This window comes from Cariama cristata, unplaced genomic scaffold (genome assembly GCF_000690535.1).
Source record: "Cariama cristata isolate BGI_N322 unplaced genomic scaffold, ASM69053v1 scaffold8966, whole genome shotgun sequence".
Classification (NCBI taxonomy): domain Eukaryota; kingdom Metazoa; phylum Chordata; class Aves; order Cariamiformes; family Cariamidae; genus Cariama; species Cariama cristata.
Genome location: NW_009622630.1, coordinates 1,947 through 13,876, shown reverse-complemented (window position 1 = coordinate 13,876; position 11,930 = coordinate 1,947). Strand labels below are relative to the sequence as shown.

Genomic DNA, 11,930 nt, shown 5'->3' with positions numbered 1-11,930 from the left:
CAGTGCCTGTTCTACCTGTTTGGGAATTTCTGCTCATCCTATGTTGCCGTACTATTGCCTTGTTGCCACTGTGTAGTCTTTTGAGCAATGATAAAATTCAATTAAACACTGTCCACTTCTAGCTTTCATATGTTTGCACTAGGAAGTGGAATTTGTACATATTGTAGATGAAGCATAGCTCCTACAGGTTACAACATGTTGTACCCAATGCTATAGCACTCAGTCTTCAGAGAACTTACTTTTTTTTCTTATATTGCAGTTCAACTGTGTTATTTCCAATTTGTAGTCTTCCTCTTTGTTTTTAATTTCTATCATAAGTTTCTCAATCTGATCTTTATATTCCTGCGAAAGTAAAAAGCTTCATAAAAATCTTAGAGATTTCTGTGCTTTTAGCCTTCTGCAAAGCACAACATTCTTGGAAAAATGTACAGTACTCTAAAATTCAGTACTTGTTTTATCCTCAATCTAGTAAATTCAAAATGCCCAAGTACTACTTACACAATCTGACTGAAGTCCACAGATGAAAAACGTGGCTGATTTCATTGCATTACAGCTGTCAGTTAATATAAAATTAGAAGTTTACCTATTAGGAGAACAGGCAAATGGAGAAGTAATACTCCTTTCCCCAATCCAGGATCTGATACAACGCTGCAGTTAGTTAAGTGACTACAGTTTTACTTTTATGGATTTTTGACTGTAAGATTGTGTAACAAAAAATTGTGTTTCAGGTATGAATGTTGTTAATATTGCTTATACCAAGGATTCCACAACTTCATACTGGCAGCAGTGGAAACATAGTGGTATCAGCAGGAGTGATGCTGGTGGTACCGATACTGAACTGAAGAGTTTGAGCATGCCTTTTGTAAGTTTGTTGCAATAACTGCTCCAGAGTTATCAAGGGATTGGCTGTAGCTGCCAGTGTAGAGGTGCTTATTCCAAAGCTCTTGTCAGAGCCTTCTGATAAGGTAGGTAGCCACTTCCCAGAGCAATGCACAGAGGCACTCGCAAGGGCAGTTACTGATTGGTGGCAACAGTATATATGGACATAGTCAAGTGCGTGCCTTCAGAACAACACCAGGAAGTTCCACCATGTCCATACATGTATATAATGCATAGAATGGTAGTTTTTTCTTGTCTTTCAGAAGGCATTACTTATCTTATTCTCAAACTGTTGTGATAACAGCTCTGTTGGTATAAAAATTTAATTTCAACTCATAGTTAGCACAAACACAGGTGAAGAAAATCAGCAGTGAGATTCCTAATCCGGTACAGGTTACAGATGTGCAATCTTAGCACAGAGAACTAACACAACTTGTGACTAGTCCTGCTGGGTTACCTCTTTTCCAAAAATGAGTGACGTAGATAAAAAGTAAAGAGATGGTAAATGGAACTTATTATGAGACACAGATAAAAAGTAGAGACCTATTATCTTCCTAGCATTTACTCCCAAAGAAACTATAAAATTCAGATAGTTCTTGATTCTCTGGCAGTACAGCAGGCATCCTGAATATCAAAACCTTATTTCCACACAAAAATGTATTTTAATGCATGGGATTAGATTCTAGAATATAAAGTTGAATTTAAAGCTAAATACAGCTAAGAAAAAAAAAAGTGCATCTTAGATTGAGCTAGAGTTCTCAGCACTTAGTAGTTTTGATCTCTTAGTCCCTCTAACACATTCTCATATTGATACTGTCAGGAGAGCAACTCTTCCCTTTTTACACATGATAAACATTACGAAAAGTGCAAAAATAATGCTATCAGTAGCAAACCCAAGAATATTAAGATATATGAACTGCTACAATAGAGATAAAATATTATTCCTCTACCTAAAGAATGATCATTTGTGACGTACCTGTTCACAAGCCTTTAATTTCTCTCCCAGGATGTGAATGGTACCCTTCAGTCTATCATTTTCATCTACATAAATAAAAAACTACATGATACACTGAAAAAGTACATTTTGACAGTATCACTAACAGAAAACCGGAATAAAGAAGTAACTTTCATTTTTGACTTGTCTGAACTTTAAGAAACTTTTTTGTAGACACGATAGTTATCATTTACAGAACTCCATAATCTCAGTCTCCATTTTTTTTAACAAGAATATTCATAGTTTAATCATAATATTTGCCTAGTATTACTACTTTGAACTGACTTTAGCCTTCTGATAACTCATGCATTCAAGAAAATCTACATGCAAAATTCTTTGGCTCAGAAAATAAAAGATTATTATCATGCCTACAGCAGTTTTGAATTGGAAGATGCAACTTTTTAAGTACTCGTTTCCCAAAAACTAGAAAGAAGAATTCAGAAAAATCAGATAATGGTTTTTTTGATTGTTAAGAAGTCACTTCAAGTTTTAAAAGCAGCCATATACTTCCAATTTTTAGAGGTTTATTAATATTTGTGCTAATGTGCCTTGAACACACAATGGGTATAAAATTAACTACATGGGGTACAGCTAAACTGTGGTATAAAGATATAGCAAATATTGATATAGTTTATTTTAAAATAGCAATGAGTATTTATGGATAACAGCTAAATTTTAATAACATTACACTGAGGATTAAGACTCTTGGGTTTAACAAAGTGATAAAAACTATGTATAAATGCTTTAATAGACTACAATCCAACCGTTGAGTGATACTTTCTCACTTTATGTAAAATTGCCTGTGCTGTGCTGAAATAAATTTAAAGCCAAACTACTGATTACTGAGGCAGGACTTCTTTTACATGTGGATTCTAAGTAGGATAATAGCAACTGACATTCATTAAGCATATAGACCACCAAAATCTGCATAAGATTGCTTTAGATACATTTTTTTTTTTTCCTTTCTGATTGGCTGTCAATGAGTTTCTTTCTCTGAAAAAAACAGTAAATATAAATAAACAAAAAAAAGCCTGTTCATTCTAAATTACAGTACAGTATATATAAAAACATTTTTGCTGTTACCTTTCACGTTACACTGGTTTTCAATGATTTGTGTTAGACCTTTTATCACATTCTGTAGAGTACTACATTCTGAAAGAAATGAAAAATCCAGCAATTTCATATAATTTCTTCACAATTTTAATTTTATATTTTATTTATAAATTTTCTCAGATATTCTAAAATAATCTTAATTAAATATTAGTCTAAGTCTTCTTACTGACCATAGAAATAACTCAGATTATTATTATATGGTTGCTGCTTAATTTTAAGTTTTAGTTTGACAATAGATTAAAAACAATTTTATCAAGCAATAGGAACAATTTCATAAAACTATTACATTTTTGTTTCTAGCCAGAAACAAAGGATGTTATTTTTTTCTGGGCGATAAGAGAAGTTTTCCGTATCAGCATTCCAGCAATTTGATGTAATTAATGAACTGAAGCTTACTTTCCTGACAGCATTTTTGCTGAAATTCTTTTTAATAAGATCAACACTATACACTGATGCCATTTCCCTCCCTCTTTTTTGCACATGTTAAACATTTATCTTGTGGCTCAACATAAACTTGGAGAGATTCAGAATATGCTACTATATCCCCATTATCTCATTTTAAACAAAATAATTACATGTGTGTGTGTATGTATATACATGCAACTTGTTATCAGTTTACATATTTGTATTTCATAATTTTTTAAATTGTATTTTTAATATTTCAACATCATATGGACTGCCTGTAATATAACATTTAGTTTTCATTAAATAACATCTTTATCCCTTATGTTCCTTGTGACCTCATCAGTAAAGTTACAAAACATTCGAATAGTGGGGACACTAAAACTGAGGTTGCTTACTCTTAAAACCTTTCTTTCTATTTCCACAGTACCACTGCATTTCTTAAGTGGCTTTTAATTTCCACAACAGATACAGTATGCTAAATAACAGTTATCTCATAAGAGCAAAGCTCTGTTGAAAATTGTAGATCATATAATTAAAGACTACATTACAAATAACGGAGTCAGGAAGATCAATTAAGATCCCAGCTCAAAGATTCAGTTTTCCACTCAATTTTTTTGACCTTTAGTCTATTCTTCCATCAAGTCCGCTCTTCATGCAGCCGAGTACTTTAGCCAGCTGCATTCTCCCGTTCCATGTATCTAAAAAAACAGTAGAGGGAGCGCAAACAGCACAGAAACATTGTCTGCCCTCAGTTCCTGTACTGAATCAAAAGCATTTCTCGAAAAATCCTATTCAAAGTTGGAAGCACTAGGTTAGCATGCCCATTTGTACTAACTAGTTCTACTACAAATTTTCTCCCATTTGAAAATCGGATCCAAATGCTTGTAATTCGTGCACAAATTGGAAAGACATCTATGCATTTGAGTAAACAATAGGAGAGCAGTTGGTCTTACAATGAATCACAGGTATTTAAGTGCAAGTCACTCTCTTGTCCAGTCCCAAGACTATCTGCTTATCTTTTTGATCTTTAAAGGATGTATCTTGGCAAATCCCTTACAAAATTACAGTTGTGACTAGAAAAAATTACTGGGATCCCACAAATTTTGCTTGCTGACATTAAGGAAGAAAAAGCAAAATTTTGCTAAATGGTTGCAGCTTTGTGGATCACTGGTGTAGCATCTGTTACGGATTCTGCGTGGTTCCTTTGCTGTAAAGAATAATGCCTACATGCAGAAAGACTGAACAGCTTAAGTGCTCTTTTTCCATATTTAATATCTATAATTTACTGCAGTTTCTTCCATTTGCATTTACAGTTGAAGTTATTGGCTTTTTTATAGGGCAACTATATCAACCACTTTTTCCTTTAACACCTTTGAAACACCAAGACGACAAATATGCAATCCTGAAGATGCTAAATAGAGCCACCTTAAGTGTTTCATAGACAATAATGTGATTGCTTTATTTTTAAAAACTACAGCAGATTTTAGTTCAGAATTATAGACTGCACCACAAAAGTCCATTTATTCACCATGGAAAAGGTTTAGGAGCAGAGAACAAGAATGTCAGACTTGCATCTGTCTTAAGCAGATCTGCAATGATTTACACTGAACAAAAAGTGTCACCCTGAATCTCACCTTTGTTTAGCAAAGAACATATTAAGACAAAACAAAGCTCATTTATGACCTTTCAGAACATGTATACACTTGCCCAGTTGCTCGTCTTTTCCCACCTTATCTTTGGTTTGTGTTTCGCTCTCCCCTCTCTCTTGAGTGTTACAAGTTTTCTTTCTTCCTTTGCATTTCCTTCAGAACTGTCAGTCTTCTTCTACCTTAAACAGTTCTACAGCGAGCTTTCCTAGCAATCAAGGAGCCCTCAGGTTCTCACACTTGTTGGAGATACCTTGAGGTGTGAAATGCTATTACCATTTTTGTTTCTCATACTAACAAAGAGTTCTTCAGTCAGGATAAAATCCCATTTCCTCCACTCTACCACCACTAGCAGCCACAAACCCTTCAGGGTAGGCAGAACAATAGCCTTTCCTTTCACAGTGCTCTTTCTCTCTGTTCCTCTGCTGTCAGCAGCATGTTTATTTGGAATCATATGTGAACTGTTCACCAGCATGCCGTCTCTCATGTTTTTTCCTTAGCTGTTCTGTGAATTGCTTTGTGGTCTACTGATAAGACTTACATTCTAAGGCTGTGTTGTTTACCTATCCTGTAAATTCATTTGCTTTTGTGTTAAATTTGTAATGGGATGAACTTGAGAATGCTTTTCAACTTGAGAACGCACATACATTAAGACTGTGTGTTGACACTGTTCATTAGGAAATTGGTGCAGCAGTCCAAACCCAGCAATTTCAGTTGCCTTTGGACCAACTGTTCAAAGGATACTTTCAAGAAATGTGGCTGAACTGGGTTCTGGGAAACAGCCTGGGATGTAAGGCTAGAAGAAATCTTTTTTTCCCAAGCCACAGTTAGCAATATCACTGTGTAAAAGCATTTCTCACAACTAGAGTCTGTTAGACCACAGTAAGAATGGAAGTATCAATGCTACATTTAGTCCCTTGCATTTTCTCCAGTTCTGCACAGGATCTCTCTATAATCCCATCCATAATAAAGAGTGGTTTTTTAATCTCACCATGCTTTCACTTTCAAAAAGGTTTTACAAAGAATTGAACTATTAGACACAACACTTTTAATGCTCTGATTCTGAATACACAGTACGCTATTACCCCTTCTGAATGGTCAATGTTGCAGGTGAATTTCATAAAGATGCAAAGACCATTTCAAAAAGAAAAAGCAAAATGTTTTAGAAACATTATATGCTTATGATAATATATAATTACCCCACCAACTGTAATGTTCTTTTGAAATACTTTTAACATTACAGTCACTGCTGATCTCCAGTAACATGATAACTGTTAACCTGAAGGTTCCTCTGATGGCATCTGCTGTAGATTATGGCAATTTGCTCCCCAAGATTATTTTGTGAAACTCTGCTTTCTGATCACCATTAATGAATACAGTTCAAAGATAAAAACTTTTAAGCACTTCATGCCATGATACTTGAAGTGTGTACCTTATTGTTAAGCATGTTAACCTAATAGAACAGCCATGGCAACTGTCTTAATTTCTAAATAAATTCTATCCCTTTGGCATCTCTCATTTACCTTTCACTTTCTTATCATCAAGTAGCTTTAAGAACACCTCTTGGATGTCCCACATTGTTGTAAGTTCCTGTTTTTCACCTTTTTTTCATTACTGCTACTAAAAGCTCTGCAATATCTCTTGCTCATTGACCAGAATTCTTGTCTTCCAACAATTCTGCCTCCTATCTATATCCGTACTAATTTGTACAACTACTATGACTTCAATATTATTGAGATTTGTTTTTTCCTGACTATCCCTGCTGCTAAAACTTTAGTTCATACTTGATGCTGATTGCTCTGGTATTTTCACTTGGTCTTCTGCCATCCACATTTTTCTTCCCATCATGTGTTTCAGAACAGTTCCAGAGGTCATTCTCTTCAGTTGTATCAGCATAACTATCTCCTCAAATCATTTCACTCTTACCTCATCGAAGCGAGGCACTACTATTTACAAAGCTCAAATCTCTGTTCTGACTTTCATCCATTTTCAGTCCATTCTACTTCCACAGTCCTTGTTGCAGTCATCCCAGGCGCTCTGATTTCCGGAGTTCGCTCTTTCACTTTCTCTGCTATCTTTTATCCCATAGGTTTTATGGTACTAATAACTTCTTCTTTTAGTCCTCCTTTTCCTTTCCCTTTTCAAAATCTGTTTTGTATAAACCCTTTCCTCTCTTGTTTTTGTCAATAATGAAGCCTCTTGATCAGTTTCTGAATGACTGTCCTGTAATGTCTTTTGTGCTTAATAGAGAAACAAATGGCTCTAATGAATCTGACCAAAGTCCCACTCAATTCACTACGCAACTCCCAGTAGAAGATACTTCAGGAAAGAGGGAAAAAAGCTGGATAAACACTACCCTTAATATACACTCTCAGCTTCCAAAACACAAAAATAAGGGAGACCTGAGTGAGAGGTACTGTCTTTGTGTTTAACAAATTTGTTAAGTTTCGCTACATGAATTTTTCTAATTTTTTTGACTAATCTATACTTCTGTTATCCACAAGCTTCTGTGAAATTGATTTAACAACTTTATTTTGTAATGTATGGAAAAGTTCCTCCTTTTGTTTACTTTAAATCAATCAATAAGTTTGAATTCTGCCTAGTTCTCCTATTAAACAGTGAATATTCATTCCCTAGTCACTTCATGTCATTCATAATTTTATAGTTATGAGTCATATCAGCTCTGTTCATTCTCTTTAGGCTGAAAAGTTTCCAGTCAACTTAAGTCTTTCTTCAGATGTTCCAAAATTGTGACCAAACCTGTGAGGACCCCAAGTCTATTCTCCCCCACCCACCTCCTGGGTGTTTGGCTAGTCTCACGGCCAACTTAGTAAGAGTACAGCTGGTGACCTCGAAAAAAGCTGTTTGAAGAAATCTGGAAGAAGACTCAGAAATGGCTTCCCCTCCTTCCCTTGGAAGCTGCTTTTAAGCTGAGGCTTTTGCCCTTGGCCTACCTTGAGCTATGCTGCAGCTGTGCTGCAGCTACATACCATGTTGATCTAGACCCTGGTCATGACATAGGTAATGACTTCTTGGCTTGATTTCAGACCTGCCTCATCACCAGGGGCCTGCTAGTGATCGCTAGACCATGTCTGGCCCTTGTTAGCACTTCTGAACCTGATCCTGACTCAACCTCCTGCCTTGACCTTGGACCTGTTCCCTCACTACATATTTGTTTGGTAATGTGGACTTTTGGCTGACCCAGGCAGCCCTTACTAGGCCAGCCCTGCATGGGTAGGTGGGACTGAGTCTTGGCTGGTGAAGCCCCTGCCTCTGTGGGCCTTGTTACATGATTGGTTCCCGATTCCTTGTCCCTTGCTCCTCCCTGACAATACCAAGTCTGCCACCTTCTCTGTTATTTTTTCTAGTTCTCGTATGTCCATTTTGAAATCTGAGGGGCAGAACACTACATGAAGATCCCAGAGTTTCAGGGACATGATGTTTGTTTCTCTATTTCTTCCATAATCATGCCTATCACTCTGTTTGCTTCTTTGACCACTGTTATTTTCAGAGAACTGTCCAGAAGGACACCAAGATCTCCTTCCTGAGAAGCAGCCAAGTAGGGCCAACCACTGTTTATATAAAATGCCTCCCATATGCATTGCTCCTAGTCTTCATCTCCCCTTTTTATCACTTGTCATTCTGTATCATGAGATTCTTGGTATAACTGAATAGATTAGCATCATTAGAAAACTTCACTCACTTACTCAATAGCTTTTCCAATTAATTTCTGATTATGCTAAATTATTTAAGCCCCAATGAAGATCTAAGTGAAACCAACTGGCAATCTTACTCCATCATGAAACTAAGTTTATTCCTACCCTGTTTCCTAACTTTTAGCAAGTTGACTTGTCAGGGACCAAAGTTCTACAAAAAGATTCACCTTTCAGCAACTCTACAAACTACAGAGAATAAGCAACCACAAGTCTATGCTAAGTACTAGATATTATTTCTCTTTTCAAATACCCATCTGAAAAGATATACTTCTGGAATAATAATAATAAAAAAATCTTAATTTAATAGTTTTCTCTTTAATTCCTCCTTTATTTGGCAACTTTTTTATTACGATGTAGATGCTTATAATTCCCACCTGTAAAATAGTAAATGCCATTTCATTACTTAGCTTCCACTGAACAGTTTGAATGCTCTTAATATAAACTATTATTACCATTCATAACTATTTAACACCATAATGACATATTCTATTCAAAGTAAAAGAAATGACCAAAACTGATCACATTAAAGCTGACAGTAACACAAGTACACCCTATGGAATAAACTTACAACACTGCTATCAGCTCAACTGAACTCAACCTTGAAGGATTATATGCTATTCCTTACATTTTATAACTGAGTTGGAAATGTCAGTGAGATAAAATCTTGAAGGTGACATTATAAATACAAATGGGCTGTCACATTGTTTAATCTGACCTCTTCAGAGATTAAATCTCACACAGATAAATGTACAATCACTTTGGACAGCTTTTTACTCCTCTAGAAGTTAAACAAATGCCTAGGCAGAACAAAACACTGAGATTCCACCAATATCCAAGGTCCTTACAGAATTAATTTAATTCAGCAAAATTCAGAGGAATACTAAAACTTCAATATACGTCAGCATGGTACAGGGGAAAATACATTCCAAACCCCAAACCAGGCTACCAGATTCTCCCTAAACAAACCAAATCACACAAGCAACTAAGAAATATAATTCTTTATGTTACCTTGGAGCACCAGCCCCACCAGTCTGACACGTCATCTCCAATTACAGGCAAGCTTTGACATTTCAGAAGGCAGCAAAATATGCATTCAAGAATGCATCTGGCTCATTTCTCATTGGGCAAAAAGTTCCTGGTGACCAGGTGAAACATAACATTTGTCATATTGATACGCATGGAACAGCTCCTCTGGGGACACAATAGTGCCAGTGCTGACCTTACTTTTCCCAAATGCTAACCTTATTGTTCTACACAGACATCTGAACTGCTTATGGATTAACATAAGTCACAGGCTAGCACTTTAAGTAAAACTACCGATGCTAGTTTGCTTAAAAAAGCTGGCTTTGTAAACTGTGGCAGTTCACTAGAAGCTCAAGAGGACTGTATGGATGGGAAAGGTAAACATTTGGGCACAATAGCATAATCAAGTGTGCTAAGCTCATCTGATCCTCTCCCTCTTTCTCTGCTAACACATTGCTTCCTTGGAAAAGGATATAACATAAACAAAGGAAAAAAGATGAAGAAGAAAAAATGACAGAACATACAAGAGGAAGGTTTTTCTTTCATAGGTACTGCATGCACTCAAAAATCTCAAGTGGGTGGATATTAACTAGAAAATAGTTATTTTAATGCAGTTCTCAAGATCTGTTTGTGGATTAAAGTTATCTGCTTTATACAAATGACATGGATTCCATTACATGACCCAAGATTAACCCTTACTGTTTTTCAGACAGTATCTCAGAACCGTGCTATTTTATTTTTGTATTTTATATGACTGAAAATAATGGAAATATTTCTCAGAACTTCCTGAGTATACGCAAAAATCATACCATTTTTTGAAAAATAACTTACCTTCTTTTGCTGATTCCTCGTTTGATTGGCTTAATGTTAACATCCTGTTACATTTTTCCAGCTGAAGAACTAGTAGGTTATTTGCTTCTTTAATTTCTGATATTTTCTAGAAAATTGGAAAAAGACTAAAGTTATATCAATGTCTTTTGATTTAAGTTTTAAATCTTGAGTTTTAAATTAATATAAAATTTAACAATTTCACCACACTGCGACCGCAAACCTATATTACTTGCCATTCTGGAAATTCCATTACAGAGAAGATTGACGCTATACTTGAGATCCTGTGCTATTGCAAGTTTAACCTGCAGAACTATGAATGCTGACTTACATCACTAGTTATCTGGATCAATTCTCAGCAAGGATCTTTTTACTGCTTTGCATATGAGGCTCTCAATGCCCTGGCTGAGCACCGACATGAGTAATGGGTGTGAATAGGAATTAGTGCCCCTTTCCTGAGAAGGCAAAATTGGCCTCTGCACCATTAAAATTCTAGCATAGAAACAAAGGCTTCTCAGACTCCACAGAAGGCACTCATGTCATTCTCAGATACTGTCAATATGAAGACTTCCCAAACAAAGTCGGTATTATAAGGTATATTAATAAGCTGATACCACTTAGAAGAAATTTTTAACTTGAAAAGCTTATTAAAATGCAACAAAATATTTATAGATTATTTATAGTTTCAACATTTTCTACCCTCTTCACTTACCTTTTCTATCTCTGAGAAGTTATCTAAAAGTTTATCAAGGTTCACCACACTGATTTTCGTCACAGCTTCTTTATGGCTGTGATTCATTTATTTCTGGATCATATAATCCAGTGATCACTGTATGTGTATTAAAAAAAAAATCTATGAATTCATGTATTTCTCACTCATACTATGTCAAAAGATTCCATATGCACAAATGTAAGCAGAACAAAGAACAAATTTTTTTAAAATTAAAATTATTTTTGCATGTAAAGCTAAACTTCAACCAACCTAAGAGCTTGCATTTCTAGGAAACATAATGAATTATCAGAAAGCCCAACCAAAAATCTATCAAACTATTAGATGATATAGTCAAATCTGGATTTTTTTTGGCAATTAAAAAATAAACCTGAGTTCACTTCCACAGACATAATTATGCAATTTTATCTAAATATATTAGTGGTTTGCACATATGACGCTTTTAAAACAAATGACCAATTTCTCTTTAGATATGCTGCTAAAACAGACTGGTCTTCCTGTCCTCACTTTAAAGAGTAGGAAATTCAATCAATTAAAACAATTACTCATTCTGTACTGTGCATATTTTAGAAGCAACATATGAGATTTTGTGAAGT

At 35.4% G+C, this 11,930-nt stretch overlaps 1 protein-coding gene across 1 annotated transcript; it reads right to left on the bottom strand.

Annotated features, from left to right (window-relative positions):
* Positions 1-239: 239 nt before the first annotated feature.
* Positions 240-11,403, bottom strand: CCDC152 (coiled-coil domain containing 152; the record flags this gene model as incomplete). The annotated part of the gene is made up of 5 exons (XM_009702400.1): positions 11,317-11,403; positions 10,608-10,713; positions 2,957-3,025; positions 1,856-1,920; positions 240-342 (listed from the first exon to the last, which is right to left on the bottom strand). Coding segments are annotated over exons 1-5 (430 nt in total), but the record flags the coding sequence as incomplete, so codon positions are not given.
* Positions 11,404-11,930: the final 527 nt, after the last annotated feature.